The sequence below is a fragment of the Pongo pygmaeus genome, chromosome 10, assembly GCF_028885625.2.
Source record: "Pongo pygmaeus isolate AG05252 chromosome 10, NHGRI_mPonPyg2-v2.0_pri, whole genome shotgun sequence".
Taxonomy (NCBI): domain Eukaryota; kingdom Metazoa; phylum Chordata; class Mammalia; order Primates; family Hominidae; genus Pongo; species Pongo pygmaeus.
Window position 1 is genome coordinate 91,850,733 of NC_072383.2, and position 27,797 is coordinate 91,878,529.

Here is a 27,797-nt window from a genome sequence, read left to right on the forward strand (position 1 = left end):
CCAGAAAAGTATAGTCTTATTAAGATAAAAATAGGAAAAAAACTGCTTTATTTGATTGAAAAATTGGTATATACTATTGACTTGGAATTATCAGATGGTAAACCATTTTGCCTATCTTTAATACTGCATGAAATCAACATGCTCTAAAATGTTTTGTGACTTTGAAATATAAATTTACTTACAAATGTTTATTCATTGCTTATTTTGTTCATGGCATTGTGGTATTAAATAACTGGAAGGAAGAGTAAAACTTCTTGGCATCCAGCAGTTTATTTCATTGTGAGTAGACAAGGTCTTAAAAGAAGGTACAGGAGGTGTGAGTTAGGATACTATTAATATATGAAGAGCAGAACCAGATTACAGGGCTATTATGTTCTTGTTTATTTCTAAAGACATTTTTAAAGTTTTCCGGAAAGATTAAAAACCTCGTCTCCAACTTTTTTCCCTTTGTTTTTTCAAAGATTTCCAAATATTGGCATCACAGCTAAAGATTGTGTCAACTATTCCTTCATAAAACACTCATGAATTTCTTGGTGGTAAAAATGTCCTTTGAATATTCAGCACTATAATTAGTAGACTCATGGCAGTCAAGCGTCTCCATTTTCTATGGTTCCTGATTTGATGAATGACATAACACTTCATTGCCTGAACTTTTCTTAGCACCAGCTCAAAAAATAAAAATAAGACTTTAGTGATTTAAATAATGTAGCTGTCTATCTTAATGAACTCTGTATCTCAGGAATGATTTGACAGAGATGTCTCAGAATGCTGAATGAAAAGAAAGGACCTAGCTTAGTAACACAGTTCATTGGGACTGCTGTGTGCCATGGTCCTCAAGGCACTATTAACAAACCCATTGCATATTTTAGGTTCTGGGAGTGGGTATATAACTTAGTAGGTGAGGTAGGAAATGTTCTTCTGTATTCATCTTGAATTAAAATTAGGGAAATTTTTTAAAAGCCTGTTTTATGTGATGAACACTAAAATCATAAGATTTATTAGCAAAAACCAGTGAACTTGGTTTTTTTCTTTGATCCAGCTTTTATGTAAAAAATGATGTAGATTGTGGGTTTTTTCTTTCATAAAATTTTACTTGTTTTTTTCAAGTTGGTAATTCATTTCAGGCCCTTATGTATAATTTTAGTCATTTGTCTATGTTAACTATTAAACAATGTTAAAAATTCCCCCACTCATTCATATGTTCCTTTAGCTCCCACTCTTTAGTATAATGTTGGAGCTGGGAGATTAAGAAAATTGTAAAAATTTTAAGAAACTTGTAGAAAAAGAAAAACTTACCCGTGGTCACACAAAAGGACTGCCTGGAAGCATTTGGGCAAAATGAGGTTGGTAGTATGCATGCAGCACTCCTTGCGCATCACAAGCAAAGAAATAACCCATTCTGGAAAGAACTGCAGTAGTTACCACTAAGATAGCGGCAGAGTTCTAGTGGTAGCATTCTGCGCTTGACATCAACAATCACACCGCACACACTGTAGAATGTGTTGCACACAGTGTGAGCAGTGAAATCATCGTGATGTGATTCTGAAGTTTGTTCCTGGCTCCCTCTTTTCTTTGGTCCTCCTGAAGAATGCGTGAGGTAACTAATAACTCTTAATATCATTTCTGCTTAAACTAGCCAAAGCTGGCTTCTGTTGGTTGCTAAAATAAAGTCTAAACTCAACAGGAAAGGAAGTGAAGAAAAGGTTAAGAGTTAGCAGACGGAGGCAGGAGGGGGTTGGGGGCTGGTAAATAAGAAGCTAAATATCTCTTTGGGATTAAATGAAGTCAAAAGAGGAGAGCATACAAGTCAACTAATCTCTTTATCAAAGAACTTCTACTTAAAACCTTTTAAAGGAGGAGCTAATTTCACACTAGGCAGTTAAATTCAACTAAGCAGCCTGGTGTACCTAGCGTGGGGCGGGGGAAGAGGCTCAAGAGTTAGCACATCTGAATTTAATTCCAATTTTAATTGTATCAATGTGATATGTGACCATAGACAAATCATTTACCTCTCCAGCCTTCTAAAATGTCCCTTGAACATTTAAAAGGTTCTCTATAGCACCAAAATTGTCTGAACACTTTATTATTATTAGAATGAGTTAAATCTTATTGCTATATGCTTCTTTCTACTCTGGAAGGTCCCCTTTTGTAATAATATTCTTTAGGCCTATAATTACTGTTTTAGTCTTCCCTGCTGAAGGAGAAGGATATTATGAACTGTAACCCTGGTATTTATGCCAAAGTTCAATATCTAAATAAAGAGAAAATTTGTTGCTAAGGGCACCTGCTTTTTTCCCAAGTTTTTTTCACTTGCTCATTAAAGAAATACATAAAATTAATCTAAATAAAATTAGCCATTCTCCTAATAACCAAAATCCAATTAACATTCTAGAATGTTTTTTTTTTCGTTCTGATAAAGACAAAAGCCCTTAAGAACAGTTTAATATGTTTACATTTTTTCACTCCTGTGTCACTGCAGCCACTTTCCTCAAGGTTGGTTGATTTACAGACAAATCAATATTCTTTAAAAACTATATGGCATAAACAGGTACTTTTCCTGGCCTACAAGCTAGTGACTACACTAGTATAACTACCATGTATTTACTTACTCGACCCTTTTTCTTCAGGTTACTTCTGGTTTCAAATGCAGCAATCACAACAAAATTTAATGCCTGAGGACTCCATAATAGGTAAGGCAAGACAAGAACAGATGGAAGCAGAGCAGTTGAACTTTTCAACGAAGCAAACAAAAAACAAGTTACATTTCGCTCAGATTTGCATTCTCAATCCAATTGTGCCAGTAACACAATTTTGTATAAAATCCAAACCATCAGGAAAGAAAAATTAAAAGTTTTTCACACTCTGCATACTAACTCTGAGATAAATTAGGAAACATGAAAGCATGCAGATATTGGAGGGTTGTCTCCCACCCAGTAAGCATCCTCTCTCAGGGCTAACCATACCGCACAGCTTCAGGAGAGGACCATTCATATGACAGTCTGCATAAATGGCGCCTCTTGAAGTTATACAGTGAAATACTTTGGATTAAAAAATAAAACTTCAATTTAGCAGTTGCAAAGATCAACTTTATTATTACCTAACCCATGGAAAATGGATTATACATATGATAATTTTAATGAAATCAAAATGTTATTTACCCAAAACATCCCATTTTGCTATCCACTGTCGGTAAATGAACATTCACTGTGCTTTTCACAAAATCTATGCCTCACTTCAGAGTTATATTTAATGTCATCTATTTTGTGAAACAAATACATAAATGAACAAACCATTTTCCCACACACTAGGAAGACATTCAATCTTTTTATGTTTATGGTGAAGCAGCATCTTTGCAAAGTCAGAAAACAGTAATAACCAACACTATATAAGGCTCAGTATTATGTTAGAGTCTGTTCTTTACACTCTAATCCTTCCAATTACCATACAGCTAGATTAGTATATTAAGCAGATAAAGAAGCAGAGAGGTCAAATGAGGTTGCCCAAGCTAATATTTGGCAGAGCTAGAAATCAAACTCAAGAGTCTGGCCTCAGATTCTTTGTTCCTGCTATACATAAACATACATTTCATATTCCCTAAGTCAGTGTTTTGCTCTAGAGAATTAGTAAGTAAGGCTCTCTGAGCCATAAAATAAAACATTATTTTAGTCATGAAAAGCAGCATTTCTACCATCTTTAAAGTCAATTGTCAATTAAGAGGTCAGCAATAGACTACAATAGGAATGAACCTTCTGTAAGCCATCCCTTACACACTTTGCTACCTTACTGTCTCTCCAACTAAACTAGTTCCTAGAGATCAAGGCCTGTGTCTAACATTTGCAGACCCAATGCTGGACACCAGTGTGTCTCGCATTTCTTACCGGTTAATGAACAGATCAACTGCAGAACTACCTGAGGCCAACCCCACAGAGTAAGGAAAATGACTGACTGGGTAAAAAGGAAATTCAAGAACTTCCAAAAATAGTAGGCCTAGCCAAGCGGTGACTGCAAAGAGCAGGAGTATGCAGAAAAAAAGACTTGCAAGACTCCAAACCGAATCTTTACAAATTATTTAGCATGTCTGTCCAAAAGCCTTAGCTTTGACACTATTCCTACAGGTCATACACTTAAATGGACCAATTATGAAGCACCAGAGATACCAACCTTATCACTTCTTTTGCTCCTCTAGGCAGCTTCAACAATCTAATAAGCATTTTCCTCAATTTAAAAAAGTGATCATTGCCTCAATAATCACGAGTTGACATATTAAAGATGATTCTTTCCCCTACCTCAAGGTTTTGGGAAGAATCTGAAATGAAACAGCTTGGTTAGAGACTTTAATATTTCACAGATTATCAATGAGGTCTGAAATTTGAACAGTCTTAAGAGATCCAGCTGGAGTAAATAACTCAGCAGATTTTTTACTCTTCTGTGATTTCAGATGATCTCGTCCTGCACTACTAAGCCAGAGGAGGAAATGATCCAGACAACTCAGATTTTAATGTAACTGAAATAAGCACAAACTTACACACTAGGGCTGATGTATTACAATAGAGTACCCATGGACAATAATACCGGGTCAAATTCATCCACTTCATGTGGACAGCTTGAGTCTCCGAAAGAATGTGACAATACAATCAAAGAATATAAATGCTGGAATCAGTTCTTGCTAGCAACACAAGCCAGCAATGTATTATGTGAAACTGCATCCAAAAAAAAAAGCTAAAAAGTCATAAAAATAGTCCTGAAAATAATTTGAATAGTATAAGTAAACAGTTTTCTTGAGTAAGGAAATCGGGTGGCTGGAACACAAGTAGGAGACACCCTGCAAGTCAAACAAGCTTAATCAAAACAAGAGCAAAAAACCCTATAAAACCCCTAATCCGACAAGTCTGAAGTCAAGCCACATACTGCCACATCTCAAGGGCTTCTTACCCATCCCTATCTATCATGGGCTGGGCCAGGCCAGGCAGTTTTCTAAAAAATCTCTGCCTTAGGAAACTAGAAAGTCAGATATAAAATCAATCAATGTCTCTCACTTTCCTTCTACACTTTTGTGATTCTGGAGGTAGGACTCTGCTAGGGGCTCCTAGTTTAAGTCTGCAGATAAGGGGGTGTTAAGGGAAAACTGCGAGAGAGGACAGTGCTGTCTCCCCTCTCATGGGTGCATCAGCAGATTTTTTTTTTTTTTTTAAGCTCATCGGCTTTTTTTTAAGCTCATTAGTGTTAGTGTATTTTATGTGTGGCCTAAGACAATTCTTTTTTTTTTTTTTCTTTTGTCACCCAGACTGGAGTGCAGTGGCACGATCTCGGCTCACTGCAGCCTCTGCTTCCCAGGTTGAAGCAATTCTCCCACCTCAGCCCCCCAAGTAGCTGGGATTACAGGGGTGTGCCACCACACCCAGCTAATTTTTGTATTTTTAATAGAGACAGGGTTTCACCATGTTGACCAGGCTGGTCTTGAGCTCCTGACCTCAAAGGATCAGCCCACCTCGGCCTCCCAAAGGGCTGGGATTACAGGCGTGGGCCACCGTGCCCGGCCACGAGACAATTCTTATTCCATTGTGGCCCAGGGAAGCCAAAAGGTTGGAAATCCCTGTTCTAAAGCAATGCAGGCTTCAAATGAGACTAGTTTTATGAGAGCCAATACAGATTACCTATCTCCTAAAAATTCTACCTTGCTTCCCTTCAGCACTGTCACTTTTTAAAAGATTTCATTTAGAAAACACTTCAGCTAAAATGTTTACAAAGGAATGAAGTACTAATACATGCTACAATATACATGAACCTTGAAAACATGCTAAATGAAAGAAGCCAGAAAGAAAAGGCCATATATTGTATAATTCCATTTATATGAAGTGTGTAAAATAGGAAAATCCATAGAATTGGAAAGCAGATAAATGGTTGCCAGGGGTTGAAGGTAGAGTGACTGCTAATGGGCACAGGGTTTTTCTTTTTGGGGTGACAAAAATCTTCTGGAATTAGCAAGTGATGATGTTGTACTACTTTGTGAATATATGAAAAAACCACTGAACTGTACACTTTGGGTGAATTTTATGGTATGAGAATTACACCTCAAAAAAATAAATGAAGCATTTGAGTTTTCCTTCAATATTCAGTGAGATTTTGGAATCTTACCGATGAATTAGAGATTGGAATAGTAAAAGTAAGTGAAGAGAAAATAAATATCTATTACTTGACTATTTAGTATATAACATATTCACAGCATGTTAACAGAGTTTTCAGTTTTTTGAGACAGGATCTTGCTCTGTCGCCCAGGCTAGAGTATAGTGGCACAATCTTGGCTCACTGCCGCCTCAACCTCCCAGGCTCAAGTGATCCTCCCATTTCACCCTCCCAACTAGTAGCTGGGACTACAGACGTGTGCCACCACACCTGGCTATTTTTTGTATTTTTTTGTAGACATGGGGCTTCCTCATGTTGCCCAAGCTGTTCTCGAATTCTTGGGCTCAAGCAACCTACCTGCTTCAGCCTCCCAAAGTGCTGGGATCACAGACATAAGCCACTGCACCCAGCCAACAGAATTTTTAGTAATGAATATATATTCATGAACTACACTTCTGAAGAAAAGAAACTTCAAATTAAAAGATTACTTTTGAAACTAAGTATCTGTGATCCAAGCATAGACATGCTGACTCAAGTTACACAGTCTTAGTTCAAATATCTCCTGGGTCTGGTATGTCTAACCTAGAATGACATTCTACTCCCCCTTTTCTACTTATGCTTCAAAATTCAGCTCAAATATCATCCTCTAAAAACCTTTCCCTAAACCAATCTTGAGGGTTTTCCAGGCCAGTCTGTTACTTCTTTGGTGTTCCCATTGATGCCTTTGTATTCTACATACAAAGCAGCACTAGCTGTATGATTTTACTTTTGTCTCCCATTCTACTCATCTTTGCATTGAAGCCAAGCACACAGATGACCAGTGTTTCTGCAAAGTGTACACTAAAATCATAAGCAGCTCTTAAAACAACAAAAATATGTTGGGCTGGCAATGTTAAATTTACAAACATCCCCAGATAATTCTGATGTATAACCATGAACTAAGTACTCAGACTAGAAACAAGTGTTCAGAGAAAATAGCCCATAGATTCTTGTCTTGGCATCCTTGCCAATACATCAGCACCCCTGCCAATTAAACTAGGAGAAAAAATAGGCAAGGTCTGGCCAAGTACTTCTCTAATCACAGTCAGTGCTGGCCCCTGAATAGAGCTTGCAGCACTTTTAGTTTAACCCTTACCTGAACCACAACAATAAAGACAGGGTCCTGGATGGTGTGCTTTATTTGAAAAAGCATAGGCCGGGTGCGGTGGCTCATGCCTGTAATCCCAGCACTTTTGGAGGCTGAGGCGGGCAGATCACGAGGTCAGGAGTTCAAGACCAGCCCAACCAACATGGTGAAACCCCGTCTCTACTAAAAATACCAAAATTAGCTGAGTGTGGTGGTGCACGCCTGTAGTCCCAGCTAGTCCCAGCTACTCAGGAGGCTGAGGAAGTAGAGCTGCTTGAACCCAGGAGGCGGAGGTTGCAGTGAGTCGAGATCACGCCATTGCACTCCAGCCTGTGCGACAGAGGGAGACTCTGTCTCAAAAAAAAAAAAGAAAGAAAGAAAACACAAAACTCAACTTGATATATAAATGAATGCAAGATAACTAATATATTTTTAGGCTTACTGAGAAAAAAAATTCTTGTTTAAAACTAGTCTGATTCAGTGGTACTTTAAATACAGTCATGCACCGTATGAGTTTCAGTCAATGATGAACTGCACAAGACAGTGGTCCCACAAAATTATAATGGAACTGAAAAATTCCTATTGCCTAGTATTTACTACACTATACTTTTAATGATTATTTTAGAGTGTATTCCTTCTGCTTATTAAAAAAAAAAAAGTTGACTGTAAAACAGGTTCAGGCAGGTCCTTCAAGAGGTATTCCAGAAGGCATTGTTGTCATAGGAGATGACAGCTCCATGTGTGTTACTGCCCCTGAAGACCTTCGAGTAGGACAAGAGGAGCTGGAAGACAGTGATACTGATGATCCTGAATAGGCCTAATATGTGTGTGTATGTCTTAGTTTTTCACAAAAAAGTTTTTTTAAAAAGATTGTAACAGAGAAAAAAGCTTATAGGATATAAAGAAAATATATTTTTGCACAGCTGTATGATGTGTTTTAAGCTAAATGTTAATACAAAAAAATCGAAAGTTTAAAAATATAAGTTTATAAAATAAAAAAGTTACAGTAAGCTAAGGCTTATTATTGAAGAAACATTTTAAAAAATAATTTTTTGGTGTAGCCTAAGTGTACAATGCTTATAAAGTCTATCGTAGTGTACAGTAATGTCCTAGCCCTTCAAATCCACTCACCACTCACTCACCCAGGGCAACTTCCAGTCCTGCAAGCTTCCTTCATGGTAAGTGCCCTATACAGGTATACCATTTTTTATCTTTTATACCAGATTTTTACTGTACCTTTCCTATTTTGATATACACATACTTACCACTGCATTACAACTGCCTACAGTATTAAGTACAGTAACATACTAAACTTGATCCTAGGTCTGTAGCCTAGGATCAACAGACTATACAACATAGCCTAGGTATGTAGCATGCTACACTATACAGGTTTGTATAAATACACTCTATGATGTTCACACAATGATGAAATTGCCTATGGTGCATTTCTCAGAAAGTAACTCCATCGTTAAGTGATTCAAGACTGTATATTTTGCTAGTAAGAAAGAGTAGCAAAGAGTCCCTTCTCACCAGACCACAAAATTCCTCAAATCCAGGACTGGCTGGGTGGGGAGGGGGAGGAAAAGAATATGCTATCCAGACCAGAGGCATTCCATCTTAAGGTGAACTATGTTACTAAACAGGGTCTCATGTTTGTAGGAAAGCCTCTAATTAAATTACAATAAACAGACTTCTGATTAAAAAAAAAACAAGAAAGCGGCAGGCTCAGTGGCTCACGCCTGTAATCCCAACACTGTGGAAGGCTGAGACAGGAGGATCACTTGAGCCCAGGAGTTCAAAACCAGCCTGAGCAACATAGGGAGACCCGTCTCTATGTAATATATATTACATATGTATATATATTTTATATATATACATATATATGTATTTTTATATATTTTTATGTATTTATATATATAATATATATACACATATAATATATATTGTACATAATATATATTTTACATATATATAAAAAAATATTTTTTAAATTAGTTGGGGATGGTAGTGCATGCCTGTGATCCCAGCTACTCGGGAGGCTGAGGCTGCAGTGAGCCATGATCATGCCTGGGCAACACAGTGAGACCCTATCTTAAAAACAAACAAACAAACAAAAAAACACAGCCAGGCGCAGTGGCTCATGCCTGTAATCCCAGCACTTTCGGAGGCCAAGGCGGGTGAATCACGAGGTCAGGCGTTCGAGACCAGCCTGGCCAACATGGTGAAACCTCGTCTCTACTAAAAATACAAAAATTAGCCGGGTGTGGTGGCAGGCACCTGTAATCCCAGCTACTCCGAAGGCTGAGGCAGAAGAATCGCTTGAACCTGGGAGCCAAGATCATGCCATTGCACTCCAGCCTGGGCAACAAGAGCAAAATTCTGTCTCAAAAAAAACCAACCAAACAAACAAACAAAACACAACCCAAAACAAGTAAGCTAAGCACTCAGATCCTGTTCTTAAACATGTTTCCACTTCATGTGTCCAAATGATACAGTATAAAAATACATGCACTGCCAGTTATTATCTAGGAATAGATATGTTCTGGCGTATTCTATCTTCAGTACCCACAGTCTACAGAATCAGACCACCTGGGTTCAAATCATAGCTCTACAAACTAATAAATCCCTCTGTGCAGGTTCCCATAGCTATAAAATAGGAATGATACTAATATCCACACATCATAAAACTGCAATTAGAATTAAGTAAATTAATGCACATAACATGCTTAGAACAGTGCCTGGTACACGATGCCAATGAAAGATGTCTATTTTTACATAATAAAAACTATATGACCAACCTCACTTCAGGAACAGTTGCCACACTGCATGCTGGTGAATAGTTCACAGACTAAATATGAATTTCATAATTAGAAACACTTTGTTTGCCTAACAATTCTTGATGCCAACTCTTTGAACACAGTCATTAAACAGTAATAATTATTTTTGATGAGACCCTGATTCTATTATCCATCACATACTATATTTCTAGATGATGCCATGCTTTCTGTCTCTCCTTCCAGCTTTCATATCTGCTGCCCCATGTGCCCAAAACTCACTCACACTCCCTCCCTCTCTTGGCCCAGCAAACTCTTACTCTTCAAGTTTAAAAACACTTCCTCGGCTGGGCGCGGTGGCTCCTACCTATAATCTCAGCACTTTGGGAGGCCGAGGCGGGCAGATCACGAGGTCAGGAGTTCGAGACCAGCCTGACCAACATGGTGAAACCCTGTCTCTACTAAAAATACCAAAATTAGCCGGGTGTGGTGGCATGCACCTGTAATCCCAGCTACTCAGGAGGCTGAGACAGGAGAATTGCTTGAACCCGGGAGGCGGAGGTTGCAGTAAGCCAAGATCGCGTCACTGCATTCCAGCCTGGGCCACAGAAATTTCTTGTTTCATGACTGTGTTTTCCATTACACAGGGATGCCTTTCTTGTTCACCTGGCTTACTGGTAAATGCATATTATGCATTCAATGAATGTCCAATTAATTGAACTGAAAAAAAACTTATGAATGGATAATAATATAATAAAAATCTTATGAATGGATAATAAAAGAGACACACAAATCACAAGGTTACAGAAAACTGAAATTTGGCCTTGGGATCGGCCTATGTTACTAAAACCACTTTGTCTCTGCCTCATAGTAAGATGGTAATCTAGTTGTCTTTAAGAGTCACAAAAAAAAAAAAAAAAAAAAACAGCTACTTACTAACATTTTCCTGAGTATAAGCTATAAAGTAATCTTAAGAAAGTTATAGAGCAACAAAAAAATCACCAATGGTTTCACGATATAAATTTGTTAGTTCTTTCCAGTGTTTCCTTAACTACAATGCCTTCAATCCCTAGAACTGTAAAGACTTTCAAAATATAAATCCATTTGCCCAAAATTAACCAAACTGATGGAGACATAATGTGAAGGTACCAAAAACTAAAAAAAAATTTGAAAATCTAAAGACAACATAGCCAATTGTTTTAATGCAAAATATGTCAACCTTAGATTCTGAAACCGGTATCTAAAATTACTTTAAATTACAGTAGAATCCTAATTATTCAGAAGCATCTCAGTTACTGGCCAATTCAAAACCAAAAATGTCTGTGCCTAAGTCCTCAAGAAATTTTAGAATAGCTTCCTCCAGGATTTTTTTTTTTTTTTTTTTTGAGACGGAGTCTCCCTCTGTTGCCCAGGCTGTAGTGCAGTGGGGCGATCTCTGCTCACTGCAAGCTCCGCTGCTCCTGGGTTCACGCAATTCTCCTGCCTCAGCCTCCCGACTAGCTGGGACTACAGGCGTCCACCACCACACCCAGCTAATTTTTTTGTATTTTTAGTAGAGATGGGGTTTCACCGTGTTAGCCAGGATGGTCTCGATCTCCTGACCTTGTGATCCTCCTGCCTCAGCCTCCCAAAGTGCTGGGATTACAGGCATGAGCCACCACGCCTGGCCAGGATTTTTAAAAAATATAAAATGCCCCCAATGGTGTCATGTAGCCCTTGAAAGAATGAATAATAATGAAGTATTTCTGTTGATTCTGAGGACTCTTAACCAATTATCCAGTTCTTCCAACCACACAGTCATGTTTCTGCCACAAAAGACCCTAGGGCCATCAATCACTTCACTTGGGAAGAAATTTTAAAAGCTAAGATTTTAACTGAAGTTAAAAGACTCCCTATTATTTCATCCCCTAATTGGTATATCCACGTTGATTCCTTCATATATTACATTTGCAAAGAAAATTTCAACTCTATAATGAAACAACAGTCCAACTCATTTTTCGCATACACACATAAGAATTCTTTTTCTTGATATAATATTATTACATATACTACGCCTCTCAGATTTATTTTGTTTTTAGAAAGCAGCACTGTATAAGATACGAATTTGGCACCTAAATCAGAACTATGATTACTATAATTGTAATGTCAAAAGCCCCTGCTGGATGCTGCTGTCCTCATTTCCTTGTTTCTAGTATTTATTTCCATAGCACATATGCATCCATAATTCATTATAACAGAAAATATAATGTGTGTTCAGAATCCATACAACTTGAATCTGTAGCATATTTTCTTCTTAAATCCATTTACACAGGTAAACTATCCTATAAGGTATAGGGAAAAAAGAAGAAGAACCGAATTGTACATCAGGAATCTGGTCATCCAACTTCTTTGGCCTACAAATTCCTCACCAGAGAAAGAAAAGGATGAACAGATGTTCTCTAATGTGTAAAACTCTGGTGGCTCACTCCCGTAGTCCCAGCACTTTGGGAGGCCGAGGTGGGTGGATCACAAGGTCAGGAGATAGAAACCATCCTGGCCAATATGGTGAAACCCGTCTCTACTAAAAATAAAAAAAAATTAGCTGGGTGTGGTGGCGTGTGCCTGTAATTCCAGCTACTCGGGAGGCTGAGGCAGGAGAATCGCTTGAACCTGGGAGGTAGAGATTGCAGTGAGCCGAGTTCGTGCCACTGCACTCCAGCCTGGCGACAGAGTGAGACTCTGTCTCAAAAAAAAAAACCTCTGGTTTTAAGAGTGGTCATTAACACGTGTGGAAAAATTCCAAACTTCAGCAAAGCAAATGCATAACATTTCCAGTCACAGTCATTTAGCACAGTGAATACTAAAGTGCTTGATAATTTGACAAAACTTAATTTCAATTGTGCAGGAGTTGATCAATCTGGACTAAAGGAACTGCTTGACACAGAGGAGCTTAAGAAAGAATACTGAACTGACTGCGATTTTTAACTTACTTTCAGTTATGCTCTCATTTCATAATCAAAACATTAGATAGTATATTAAAACAGTATCTTTAGAGCCTGAAAGTTTAATCACTACCAAAAGCAGTCCAAGGATTCTTAACATGGAGCACATGAAGACCTAGGGAATCCACAACTTGGCAAGAATCTGAATCCCCAGAAGTCATACGCTAAAAAATATAGCTTTTTTTTCTAGGAAGAGGTCAGAAAATTCTTACGTGAGACAACTGAAAGAACTAAAGAACCACTGTTCCTGGTCAAATTTTTTACAAGTTTTTTTTTTAATTCCAAAGGTGATTTTAATTACAACTTATAACAAATCCGTCTTCATCATAATGAGTTTTTTTTTTAATTTTTTTTTTTTTTTTTTTTTTTAAGAGACAGGGTCTTGCCTCTATTACCCAGGCTGGGGTGCAGTGGTGCCACTAATAGCTCACTGCAGCCTCGGCCTCCTGGATTCAAGGGATCCTCTTGCCTCAGTGTTCTGTTAGGATTACTGCATGAACCACCATACCTGGCTAAGTTCCCCTGCCCTCACCTGGAGGTAGATATATTTCTGAAACATCATGGTAACTTTTCCATGCCTTTTTTTAGTTGGAAAAAAACATTATCAGACAAGTATTTTCAGAGCTTAAAACAACAGGTAGGCCAGGCACGGTGGCTCACACCTGTAGTCCCAGCACTTTGGGAGGCCGAGGTGGGCAGATCACCAAAGTTCAGGAGTTCGAGACCAGCCTGACCAACATGGTGAAACCCTCCTCTACTAAAAATACAAAAATTAGCTGGGCGTGGTGGCACACACCCGTAATCCCAGCTACTAGGGACGCTGAGGCAGGAGAATCGCTTGAACCCAGGGGGCAGAAGTTGCAGTGAGCCGAGATCACGCCATTGCACTCCAGCCTGGGCAACAAAAGCAAAACTTCATCTCAAAAAAAGAAAAAAAAAAAAAAGTCCAAGGCAGAGTAAAGCTACTCCAGAGGCTGAGGCAGGAGAACTGCTTGAACCTGGGAGGCAGAGGTTGCAGTAAGCCAAGATTGTGCCACTGCACCCCAGCCTGGGCAACAGAGCAAGACTCCCATCTCAAATAAATAAATAAATAAATAAAGTGAGTTTTCTAAATCACTTTTCTTACAAAAAAAAATACCGTATGCACTAGAATACCTATCAAATGAGTGGCTTTTAAACAGTAATAGGAAAAAATAATGTGTGCACTTCAAAAAATCCTATTAAAAAAGTAAACTCAAGTCTCAATGTAAAATCAGACTGTATCTGCTTTTTAAGAATTTGAGGCTAAATCACACCAAACAGAAGAGTAAATTTTTCCACTGCACTTCAGCCTGGGTGACAGAGACCCTGTCTCAAAAAATTAATTAAATGTATTTTTTTAAGTAAATTTTTCAGCACCATAGACAAGGGACCAGTGGGGAAGGGAGACATAAAGTAAATTCTGCGAAAGACTGGTAAAATTCTAATTCCAGCAGGTTGGCTCACTAGGTTTTAATCAAATAAGTCAACCCCTAGGGTAAGTTAACTACTTTTTCCCAAGACCGTATTTTATCATTTTCATTATTATCATTATTACTATTTTGAGACAGGGTTTCACTCTGTCGCCCAGGCTGGAGTGCAGTGGCGCGATCTAGGCTCACTGCAGCCTCAACTTCCTGGGCCAAACCAATCCTCCCATCTGTCTCCTGAGTAGCTGGGACTACAGATGTGTGCCACAACACCTGGCTAATTTTCATTTTATTTTTTTGTAGAGACAAGGTCTCATTATGTTGTACAGCCCAGTCTCGAAACCCTGGGCTCAAGGGTTCCTCCCGCCTCCGCCTCCCAAAGTACTGAGATTATAGGTATGAGACACAGTGCCCAGCCCTCATGATTAATTCTGAAAAGACCATTAAAGGAATGTCAGTCACTATATCAATGTAACATGTAAAGCTGAAACAGATTTGGTTTTGACCAAGGCCATAACTATAGATCTCACTTATTGGTTCCCGAAAGTGATTCTTCTTTATGACAGGATTATGCAGAACCTCTCATTTGAGGGACATTTTAGGTACCTCTTAGCCTTTATGACTTTAAGTTTTAACTGTTCACTTTTTTTTTGGTGGAGACGGAGATCTCACTATGTTCCTCAGGCTGGTCTCAACTCCTGGCTTCAAGCAATCCTTGGGCCTCAGTCTCCCAAAGAGCTGTTATTACAGGTGTGAACCACCGTGCCCAGCTTCAGTCACTTTTACTGGCTAAAAGAGCTTTGGTCCAGAAGATAAGGCAGAAAAACAAAACTAAAGATTCTAGCTTAAAACAGAACTACCAAGACTCAATATCACTCACACTTGTGCAAAATGCCATACATACAAAACTTCATTACAGCATTTTTTATATAGCACAATAGGGAAATATTCTGAAAGTTATGAATAAGCAATTAGTTACAATAAAGTCTAGGCAGGCATGGTGGTTCATGCCTGTAACCCTAGCACTTTGGGAGGCCGAGGTGGAAGAATCACTTGAGCCTAGGAGCTCGAGAACAGCCTAGGCAACATGGCAAGACCCCATCTCTATTGAAAAAGTATTAAATTTCCAATATTTAAAAAAATAAAATAAAGTCTAACCATAAGGTTCCATTAAACAGCCCTTTGAAAAAAAAAAAGAGCCAAAGCGGGACACTATGATGCATGCCTGTAATCCCAGATACTGGAGGCTGAAGGTAGAGATCACCTGATATTAGGAATTTGAGGCTGTATGTATATAATGTACTATGATCACGCCTGTGAAAAGCCACTGCACTCCAGCCTGGGCAACAAAGCAGCAGTCTGTCTCTTAAAAAAAAAAAAAAAAAGTCAACTTGAAGATACTAGGTGGTCAGAGGTGAAAAGAAGGGAATCAAGGTATCTGCATGAGAAGAAGAAGATGCCTAACTTATAGCAGAAAGTTGCTCTGGTCTTCTTGTAAGGATACACAATAAAAATAGTGGTTGAAGTCAGGTGCAGTGGCTCACACCTGTAATCCTAGCACTTTGTGAGGCTGAGGCAGGTGGATCACTTGAGAAGAGGAGTTTGAGACCAGCATGGCCAACATGGTGAAACCCCATCTCTACTAAAAATTAGCCAGGCATGGTGGCACGTGCCTGTAGTCTCAGCTACTTAAGAGACTGAGGCAGGAGAATCACTTGAACCTGGGAGGTGGAGTTTGCAGTGAGCCAAGATTGTACCACTGCACTCCAGCCTGGGCAACAGGGGGAGACTCCGTCTCAAAAAACAAACAGACAAACAAAAACAGTGGTTGTCTAAGCAGGGGAACTGGAATGCTGAAGGACAGATGAGGGATTCTCTATGTATCCTTCAGAGCCTTTCAAATGTGCTCTATGTGTGCATTTCCTAGTTAATAACAAAAGATACATAAGCAGAGTAGGCACATAAAAAAGAAATAATGTAAAAGATTGATGTGGTTTTTAAATGAGCTTATGGGTGGAAAATGAGATTAGCTTTAACTTTTAGCTCAGACATTGGTTGAGACAGAATATACCAAGCAGTAACAATGTCAAATTATTGCTCATTGAGATTAAGCCTCATCAATTCAGTTAGTCTATTAATATTTCAGTATCTACTATGTGCGAAGGATTGGTCTAGGCACGAATGAGCAATGCCCGGGATATCCAAGAGTCCCTAACTTCATGAAGGTTTAATGCGGAATAGAGAGAAATAAACAGTAAATAACGTAACTTCGAACAGTAATAAGCACTTATACAGAAGAAAGAGAGATAGGAGGGTAAAATTGTGGGGGAGGAAAAAGGGAAACTCGTTTATACGGGACAGGTTAGGTAGAGGGTATAACATATGAGCTAAGAACGGAACAACTGGACAAAGCAAGCAATGCAACAAATAGGAGGAAAGTCCTGTGACTGGAATAAGCTCAACCACTTATTGTTCAGGGTACAGCAAAGCAACAGTGTGGCTACAGTGGAGTGACCCAAAGAGAGAAGTGCAGATGCGCTCAGAAGTAGGCATCCCAGATGAATGCAGGGCCTTATAGCTAAGGGGGGGGAAAAGGCAAGATTCTAATGTAAGTGTGATGGAGAACCTCTACAGAGTTTTTAGTAGGGGAGTAACATGGTCTATATTTTAAGAAGATAACACTAGCTGCTGCTCCAAAGTAGGCTAATACAGGAGGCCAGGCAGTAAATGATGGAAGTGAACAGAAGTTTGAAAGACACAGAGGGGAAAGTGTCTGATTTAGTACATATACTGAAGGCAGAACCTACAGAATTTGCTACTGGATTAGATATAGGAATCTAAATGAGATAGCAACTGGGTGAATAGTAGTCCAGAAAATCATCTTGTATTTATAGTTAGTCATTTTACAGTAACAAGAGACAGGAGAATGTTACACTAATCAAGATCCAAATTCTGCCTCTTACCAGCTTTACCTTAGGAAAGTCATTTAAGTCACTTTCTAGACAGCAAAATATATTGTCTAGTTCACAAAAATGTCTGTAAGAATCAAATGGTTACGAAATCTACAAATGTAAACAGTGATCATTGTAAGTTAGAAAGCATCATATTAACAGGCATGCAAATCAAACCACCTTATTTTAACATTTTCATTAGATGAGAATGATAACACTGATGTTATATCAACACTAAATTTCATCCTTTGAAAGTCAAAGGTCAGGCGGGGCACAGTGGCTCACGCCTGTGATCCCAGCACTGTGGGAGGCTGAAGTGGGTGGATTGTGTGAGGTCAAGAGTTTGAGACCAGCCTGGGCAACATGGCGAAACCCCGTCCCTACAAAAATTAGCTGGGTGTGGTGGCATGCACCTTGCAGTCCCAGCTATTCAGGAGGCTTAAGTGGGAGGATCATCTAAGACCAGGAGATCAAGGCTGTGGTAAGCCATGATCCTGCCACTGCACTGCAGCCTGGGAGCGGAGTGAGACGAGTCTCAAGAAAAGAAAAGAAAAACAGAAAGAAAAGAAGAAAGTCAAAGATGACCCAGAAGTAAAACAAATTAACAGTCCAATCAACAAAGTCATGTCCCTATTGCCTCAGGACAATACCGTTACCCCCATCCACCACACAGAACTTTGTATAGTGATTGACAGAAAAAAGGCAACTTTTAAAAATAAATTCTGATTTTTTTTTAAAGCATTGTCACTGATTATGGAACAACCTACATAACACAAGCATGGACACTTTTAAAAATCTAGTATTTTAGTCTTCTGTTTAAAGATTGGAGAAAACCATCCTTTTAAGCTATAAATGACATTAATAAGATAAAACCCAAATCAAGGTACCATTCATTAGATAGATGTTCTCAACAAGATACCGTAAAATTAAGATTATATATCACAGTATGAGTTACTACTATCTTAGTTTGAACAGCAAAATGTAAATGCCCAGTGTAAATTAAATTACTGTGTGCCAAATGAACTGAATCATGAGGACTTCAACTTACTGCCTTAAACCATTTCTGTAAATTTATAAACAAGGTTCCACAGAATTTATTTTTTCATCCAAGGCTTTCATACTACCGGGCATATCTTCATAATCAAAAATAGAAAAATGCGTGTTAAATGTTTAGTTCACTATGTAATTTCAGAGAATTATCATGAATGTCAACTTGCAATATGTACTTAGTCAATAACCTAAGTAACAACAAAAACAAGGATATTTGATGTATGGCTCTATCACTCCCTATGCATTTTTCAACTGGGGCCTCAATAAACATAATCTTTGGGGACCATGTGACTGCATTATAACTAAAACCACGTTGTAAGGACCTGCCAATACATATGACAATTAAAACTCCTTGGACAGAATCCTAGATAAAACCACACACAACAAATTTCGGACTATGAAGATTCACATTATTAGACTCCAGTGCTCCCTGACAATCTGTTCTATTTCTCTCATTTCTAAGAATTTCTACCATACAAAAACGTCTTATTTCTCTACATCAGCACCCTTAGGTCAGTGACATCTCCCTCATCTCAGATATATTTAAATGCAATTGGATGAAGCAGTATACAGTACATCATCCTCGAAGCCTAACAAGTCTTCCACTTAGTATGCATCTCCCCATAGATTTCACAAGAATGAACAAGATTAACATACACGTTCACCAGGTTATATCAAGCAAAATGATGTTGCAATTGAGTCACTTTAACTGGCGCATTTAGCCACACAAATGTTCAACTAATTTCCTTCATAAAAACTGACACAAAAATTTAAGGTTTAGTTGTTGTGATGACAAGGAATATCTCACGTCTGAAGACTTGTCGATATTTCCTTAAGACTTTACAAAATCAAAGAATCGAAAATGTCATGATTCCATATGTACTTGTCAAAACACAGTATTCATAAACAGCCAATTAATCATTAAAACGCACTAAACTGAGGGGCAAAAGATTTCACGAGATCCCCCATAGAGGCCAAGGTAGGAAGATCTCTGAAGCCAGGAGTTTTGGAATCCGCCCGGGCACTATAGCGAGGCCTCATATCTACGAAAAAGAGAGGAGAGGAGAGAGAGAAGAGAAGAGAGAGAGAGAATCCCCCATAACTGCTGCCCTCCCCGAGCCTTGTGTTAAAACTATTTCCTCGGAACAGCTCTGAAAGAGTTTGCCAACCAGAGTAAAATCACTTCGCAGAGATAAACGAGCGGAAACGTATTTAGAAGAGAGAGATCGCGGAAGCAAGGGCAGCAGGGCGCAGGGCCCCCACGTCCCGGGACCCAGGCAGCCGCGGCAATCAGGGGCGAGCATGTGCTGACCGCGGCAGGACGCGCGGGCCTCCCAGAGCCACTTCCCGGGGCGCAGGGCCCCGCCCGGCCTGACCCTCCCGGTTCATTCATTCTGCACCCGCGGCTGCCGCACCTCCGCGGCCCCGTCCGGGCGGAGAAGGAGGGGCTCGGCTGCCGAGGGACCTTGTCGGGCCACAATCCCCACCAGGAGTCCGAGCCCCGCCGCGACTCCCGCGCGCCCGCGGCCTCCGGCGGGGGGTGGTCTCAGAAGCTATGGAGGCCCGCGCCCAAGCCCAGAGACCCGCAGCCTTGCCGCCCCACCCTCCGCCGGGGCGCGGGACAGCACTCCCTAGCCCGCCGGGCGGCCGCCTGCAAGCCCCGGTTCCCCGCTGTCCGGCTGCCCCGCCGCGGCCGGAAGTCTCCCCGGCGCCCCCTCCCCAGCACCCGACTTCCCTCGCCGCCGCGGCCAACCCCTCTCCGCGCCGCCTCGGGCCTCCCAGAGCGCGCCGCGGGCCGAAGGAGGCGAGAGGCCGCGCTGCCTGCCCAACTGAGCCGACGAGAGCAGAGGGAAGAGCTGGAGGCCGGCCTCGGCGGTTACCTTGATGATCCTGCGGGGCAGCCCGGCCATCTTGTCAGAACCCGAGTTCGGCCTCTGGTCTAGTCTCCGGCTCCTCTCGCCTCACGCACGAGTGGAAGTCCCGGGCTCCACTTCCGGGGGACGTTGCCGCGCCCGTCGCCGCAGCCGCCGCCGTGGCCCCTCGGGAAATGTAGTCTCTGCTCGGGCGCGGGCTCGGGCACGGGCGGGCTTCCCTCCGACCTGGCCCCCTCCCCCGTGCGGCCCTCCCCAACCGCGGCCGGGGATGGCGGAAGTGACGCTCTGCGGCGGGGCAGGGACTTGGGAGAGGCCGCGCGGGGAGGCGCGGGGCTCTGGCGCTCGTGGCCGAGCCTGCCCGCGACGGTGGTACGACACGGCCCGCGCGCGCTCGCGCGCGCGGCTCTCTTAACCGTGGCCACGCCCGCGCCGGTGGACGACGTAACAGAGGCCTGGCCTCCGACGTAGCCCATTCATTCATTCACGCGTTCGTTCTTTCAGCTCAGCCTGCATTGCGCGCGTTCCCTGCTGGCTCTGCAGTGAACGACTGAGGTGGGGCTCATCGTCTTGCTCCTTCCTCAAAGGGAGGGCAAGACCGAAACTCGGTGGCAAAGCTCTGACTGGGGGTCTCTCCAGTTACTCACACGCTGTTGGGGGAGTTTTGATGTTTAAATTGTATAAATCGGAACTCTGACACGCCCCGTAGGCCCAGAGTAGGCTGAAGGAAAAGGGTTTGGAGCGAGTTGGAGGCGGGAAGAATCGTTCTGAACGCCTAGACCTAACGGTTGAGACTCAGAATTGTTAACAGGACGAATGACCAAGGAAAGGTTTGAAGAACCCAGAGTAATCCGTAAACCAGAGATTACCTATAGAGTGCGAGGTCCTATGAGAGAATTAGAGTGGGGGGGTGCCCGAAAATTGAATTGTTGGGGAAGCATTTTATCCTGATGATGGTTTGCTGTGTGATGGACTGTTTGCAAGCACTTTACTTCATCTTCACAGCAATCATAAGGAGGAGGTGTTGTTTCCATTTTACAAATGAGGCTTAGAGAGTTAACCTTTTCCAAGGAGCTGTTTTGTCCCCAGGCAGATCCGCCAAGACCTGGCCCTTAACTACTTAACCACAGTGTTTCCTAGCACACTAACAGACAGTAGATGGTGAATAAATGAAGACAGGACTGACCATGCCTTCCAGGAACTTAGATTCCAATGGAGAAGAGAGACCAGTAAACAATTAGTTACAATCAAATGTGTTAAGGGCTGTAATAGAGGTTCCTCCAAGGTGCTATTTTAGCAGAGAGGCATTAACTGCTTGAGAACTCAAGGAAGCCTTCTTAAATAAGTGGAGTCCTAAATGATGAGTAAGAACCTACCTGACCTTGTAGGGAAGAGCATGCCAAGCATAGGAAATGGCCTGTGAAATGGCATTGAGCTATGAGAGAGAAAAAATAGTGCACTAAAGAAACTGGAACTCTGAATGCAAGAAACCTGCTAAGAACAATAAGAGATATTTTGTGCTGGCACGATGCTAAATGATTACATAAATTTAATACATCGTTCAATTATAAAACAGATGAGGTAGGCTCTATTATTAACAGAACGTTTTAGATGAGAAGCCAAGGTTCAGAGGTAATAATGAGAATTTCAAATAACCAGAAGTCTGCAATAGGTGGTTCTGTGACTAGAAGAATCTGCAAAAGTAAATGAAACTGGACAAAGATACTTTTCAGAATATTTTATAGAGGACCCAGGATAATTCATGCTGGTAGGCAGAAAGGCAGAGTGCTATTGTGTTGGGAGTGTGTAGGTCTGCATTCTGGGCAGGGCTTGGCAGGAAGGCACACTCTGCTTGTGCTGCATCAGCCTGTGCAACCAGAAGATTGGCTTCCATGATGGTTCACAAGGCGGGCAAGTTGGTGCTGGCTGTTAGTTTCACTCCAAGTGGGCCTCTCCCTGGGGCATCTTGAGCTTCCGCATTGCATGGTGGCTGGGCTCCAAGAGTAAGTGTTCTAGCAAGCTGAAATGGACACTAAATCGCCTTTTTTGACCCAGCCATGGAAATCACATGGCCTCGTGGAAGTCACATGGCATCACAATAACCATAATCCATCAGCCAACCAGCCACAAAACCCACCTTGTCTCAAGGGCAGGCAACATGGACACCACCTCTTGAAAGGGGAGCTGCAAGACTCTAGGAACTAGCAGCATATATGTGATGGAAAGTATGGTTGTGGCCAATTTTGGGAAAGAAACTGCCACATGTACAATATTTGTCAGAGTATGCTTACCAGCCACCCGCCTTGGAATCACCTAGGGCACTGTTTTGTTGTTGTTGTTGTTGTTAAAAAAAGCATTCCTGCAGCTGGAACCCTTCCCCCAGGGATTCTAATTCTCTAGGTCAGTGCTGAGACCTGGGAATCTGCATTTAAACATCAGGGGTAATTTTGATGGATACTAACACTTGAAGACAAAAAATTCTGAACAAATGAGAAAAAAACAATAAGCAAAACAAAAAGAGGTGCCGGGTGCTTTTTTTTTTTCTATTTTTTTGAGACAGAGTCTCTCACTCTGTCACCCAGGCTGGAGTGCAGTGACATGATCTCGGCTCACTGCAACCTCTCCCTCCAAGATTCAAGCAGTTCTGCCTCAGCCTCCAGGGTAGCTGAGATTACAGGTGTGTGCCACCGCCCCCTGCTAATTTTTGTATTTTTAGTAGAGATGGAGTTTCACCATGTTGGCTAAGCTGATCTTGAATTCCTGGCCTCAAGTGATCCGCCTGCCTCGGCCTTCCAAAATTCTGGGATTACAGGTGTGAGCCACTCCACCTGGCCTCCTTTTGTCTATTTTCTATCAGAACAGACAATAAGTATCATTCAGGTTAAGCGTGAGAGCTCTGGAGCCCCCAGTCTGGGTTTGAAAACACACTTTGCTTAATTTCTCTGTCCTTTGTTTTCTTCACCTATTAAATATACTTACCTTCATGTGGTTGTTGGGAAGTTTAAATGATGTCATTTGTACAAGGTACTTAGAACAGTACACAGCACTTAGCAATCACTTATTTTTTGTAATTTGATAGAACCATGTATAGTTTTCTTTAGGAAACCAGATTTTTAAAACTTGATAGTATAACTTTGTTTGGTAGAGATTGGTTTGATGGCATAATATTCTCTGAGAGTATTAACACTTTAACATATACATTTTTCCTGTCTCTCCAAATTGTTTTTTCTGTTTTTTTCCCTCTTGAGGACAGCTCACACTAAACTCATCTGGAAACGAAAATCTGAACTTCTGATTCATATAAATCCTGTGGAACAGGATATACTCTAGAAGAACAGGTTGTCACAGGGCTGAGATACAGTTCTCAAATTAGAAGGCTAGTTAAGAATCCTGTTTACTATATCTAATACAGAGATAGACAACAAAACAGTCGTTACCCGGAGCAGGTTGTGGGGTGGAGTGATGGAGAATCAGAGATGTAGATTAGAGGGTACAAAGTAGCAGATATTTAGGACAAGTCTAGAGAGCTAATGTACATGAGAACAAGCCTAGAGAGCTAATGTATATGAGAGCTATAGGTAATAAGTTTACACTATGTATGAGATTTATGCTAAATAAGTAGATTTTAGCTACTGTTGTCACAAAAACATAGGTAACTATGTGAGATGATGGATATATCAATTTGCTTCACAATAGTAACCTACTTACTATTGATACACAACATATTCCATAACATCATGTTGTATACCTTCAATATAAACAATAAAATAATTTTGTTTGGCCACACACAGTAGCTCACCCCTATAATTCCAGCACTTTGGGAGGCTGAGGCAGGTGGATCACTCGAGGTCAGGAGTTCGAGACCAGCCTGACCAACACAGTGAAACCCCGTCTCTACTAAAAATACAAAATTAGCTGGGTGTGGTGGCTCATGCCTATAATCTCAGCTACTTGGGCGACTGAGACAGGAGAATCGCTTGAACCCGGGAGGCAGAGTTTGCAGTTAGCTGAGATGGCACCATTGCACTCCAGCCTGGACAACAAGAACTAAACTAGGTCTCAAAAAATAAATAAAATTAAAAAAAATGTTTTGAGGCAGAGTCTCACTTGTTACCCAGTCTGGAGTGCAGTGGTACAAACATGGCTTACTGCAGCCTCAGCCTCAACCTCCTGGGCTCAAGTGGGCCTCAGCCTCCTGAGAAGCTGGGACTACAGATGCACACCACCATGCCCAGCTAATTTTTAAATTTTTTAGAAACAAGAGTTTCACCATGTTGCCTAGGATGGTCTCGAACTCCTGGGCTTAAGCGACCCCTCCCACCTCAGCCTCCTGAAGTGCTGCTGGATTACAAGCGTAAGCCACCATTCCTGGCCAAAACTTATTTTTAAAAATCCTACTTACTATACCCATAAAATATGGATAAAATAGGATATCTAAAAAACTAACTGATCATGTACCTCATAAATATATATACCTACTATGTACCCACAAAACATTTTTTTAAAAAACTAACTGGATTCCTTCAGAGGTGGGATATTGAGCAGCCAGAGAACAAATGTAAAAGGGAGGCTTTTTACTGTGTACTCTTATACTTTTTGAATTATGAACCACGTGAATGTTTTAGCTATTCAAAATGTGAAATATGTGTTCAGTTCACTAATTTCAATAGACTGCTCAAGAGGTATTCAAAGCTCTAACAATGCTGATCAGGACTTATATAATACACTCAAAACTCAGCAAAAAGATGCTGGTCCAGGTCCATGGTACTGAATAAATAATGACAGTGGCCAGATAGCTTCACTAAGCTGAGCAGTGCTAGCCATAACTCTTTTTTTTTTTTTTTTTTAAGAGACAGTGTCTTGCTCTGTTGCCCCAGACTGGAGTGCAGTGGCGCAATCAAATCATAATTCAATGTAGTCTCCAACTCCTCCCCACTCAGCCTCCACCATGCCTGGGTAATTTTTAATTTTTTTGTAGAGACTGGGTCTGGCTATGTTGTGCAGGCTGGTCTAAAGCTCCTGGCCTCGAGAAATACTCCTGCCTCTGCCTCCCAAAATGCTGGACTTACAGGTGTGAGCCACCATGTCTGACCCAGAACTCTTTTTTCTTTCTTTTTTTTTCTTTTTTGAGACAGAGTCTCTCGCTTTGTTGCCCAGGCTGGAGTGCGGTGGTGCGATCACAGCTCACTGCAACCTCCGCCTCTTGGGTTCAAGCAATTCTCCTGCCTCAGCCTTCTGAGTAGCTGGGACTACAGGCACACATCACCACACTCGGCTAATTTTTGTATTTTTTAGTATAGACGGGATTTCGCCATGTTGGTCAGGCTGGTCTCAAACTCATGACCTCAGGTGATCCACCCACCTCAGCCTCCCAAAATGCTGAGATTACAGACATGAGCCACCACGCCCAGACCAGAACTCTTAGCTAATTAGTCTTTTTTTGGTTCTTTGTCAGGCTGCACTCTTCTCCTGGTTTTTTTCCAGTCTCTGCTCCTTCTGGGACTCAAAGTGCGAGTGCCATTGCATTATCTTACAGGGCACAAGCAAACAAGAATGACTGCTATGTTGGAGGCATTAGAGGAGTCCCATTGTATGAGAAACTCTTACTCCCCCAAACAGTATTTTACTGCCCCTTGCTGCTTCCTCATTACCCACCCCCAAATATTCCAGGTTTTCTACTTTGGTCTCGTAATGGCAGAGACCTAAGTACCATTTACCCTATAGGCAATAACTTAGGACATATGTGCCTGATCTTCTCAGAGTCAGGGATCTTCTCTGTCTTGGTTACCACTGTACCCTGGGCCCAAGTACAGGGACTGCTACATATATGCTCTCAAAAAATACTTGTCAAGGGAATAAATCAATCGGTACAGGCTGAATATAAACACCTGTTTGAGAATGGTTGCCATAGATTCATGATCCGTAAGTGAACACTTACAGAAAGCACAGGATGTTTATGTCAATCCCTAAACCTTTCAACTTGACTTTCTGGAGAGCAACAGAGTTTTTCTACAAACTAATGCTTTGCAGAAAAAGAATAGAGTAGTTCAGTTTGGAAAATGGTATATCAGTCACCTTTAATAGAGGTCCTATTTCAATTCATATACAATTGTCATCAGGCAGAAGTATTTGTTTGCAAGTTCCCTTATTGTTTCTTGCAGCATAGGGAAACTGTTTCGTGGGTGATCAAGACAGAAGAATCTGTGAGAGGAAGGTTCATGAACACTGACTCAAACAGGGAGTGGGTGGGGTGGGGGTGTGGGAAGAAAAGACTGCTCACTGATTTTAAAAAAGGAAGAAAAATTGCCTGGTGGCTTATATTCATGCCTTCATCATAAGACATTGAGCACTTACAAACTCTTAACCAGCACCAGACCAGCCTGTAAGAAGGACCTGAGTGGGATCTTCCAGGGTCATAGGCAGTCCCTAAGGAGTGCTGTCTCACGTGGAAGACCCTGGGAAACATGAGACCCAGGAGAATCAGAGTAATACAGCTTTGCTTTGTTTAGTGTTTTATGCTTTACAAAGTGTTTGTGAATGTTATCTCACCTAGCAACAGCTTTAAGTACCTTTAAGTGCATGCACCACTAGAGTGATTTTGTAGGATCCATCACTGATTCTGCAATGTTCCTATAAAAGTAAATGGAGCTGGGCAGGGTGGCTCATGCCTGTAATCCCAGCACTTTGGAGGCTGAGGTGGGTGGATCACTTGAGGTCAGGAGTTCAAGACCAGCCTGGTCAACATGGTGAAACCCCATCTCTACTAAAAATAAAAAAAATTAGCTGGGCGTAGTAGTATGTGCCTGTAATCCCAGCTACTTGGGAGGCTGAGGCAGGAGAATCGCTTGAACCCAGGAGGTGGAGGTTGCAGTGAGCCAAGATCGCGCCACTGCACTCCAGCCTAGGTGACAGAGCAAGACTCTGTCTCAAATAAATAAATAAATAAATAAATAAAAGTGGATGGAGGAGGGTGTTCCACACGTATATTCGTCTCCTTTGTCTGGGCCAGTTCCCAGTGGAAACAGGATTCCAGAGGTTGGTGACTCAAGACATTTGGCCAGAAGCCTGGCTGGAACAGGAACTCTGCAAAGCAGGGCTCACTTCTCCGCCAGTGTGCCACCCTTTCAGGTTCCCAGGAGAACTGTTTGCTTTCCACGTCCCTGGGCTTCAGTCACTTCGTAACTCTGCCAGTGATTGCATACTCAGCCCCTACCCAGCCTAAACTGTTCTCCCACTTCCTCCCACCTGGTGTGCCCCACCCAAGTTTCTTTTTAATTCACTCCCATCACCTTTCTCCCTCCTTCACCATCACCTGTCGGTCTCAAGTCTGATTGATTTCTCCCACGTTTCTCTATTATGTCACTTGCTATCTGCAAAAAAAAAAAAAAAAAAAAAAAAAAAATTCATCTGCTTCTAGTATGATTAGAAATGTTTTTGAAATTGTTATTTTTCTTCTGAGTGCATTGATTTGGG

At 41.3% G+C, this 27,797-nt stretch overlaps 1 protein-coding gene across 1 annotated transcript in view; it reads right to left on the reverse strand.

The window, feature by feature from the left end:
- The window catches only part of UBE2N (ubiquitin conjugating enzyme E2 N), a 34,074-nt gene extending 13,241 nt beyond the window's left edge, over positions 1–20,833 (reverse strand). Inside the window, exon 1 of the mRNA XM_054445240.2 lies at positions 20,334–20,833. Coding sequence (XP_054301215.1) covers positions 20,334–20,363 — 30 coding nt within the window. The 5' untranslated portion in view covers positions 20,364–20,833. The remainder of the gene's footprint in view (positions 1–20,333) is intronic.
- Between the last annotated feature and the right edge of the window lie 6,964 nt (positions 20,834–27,797).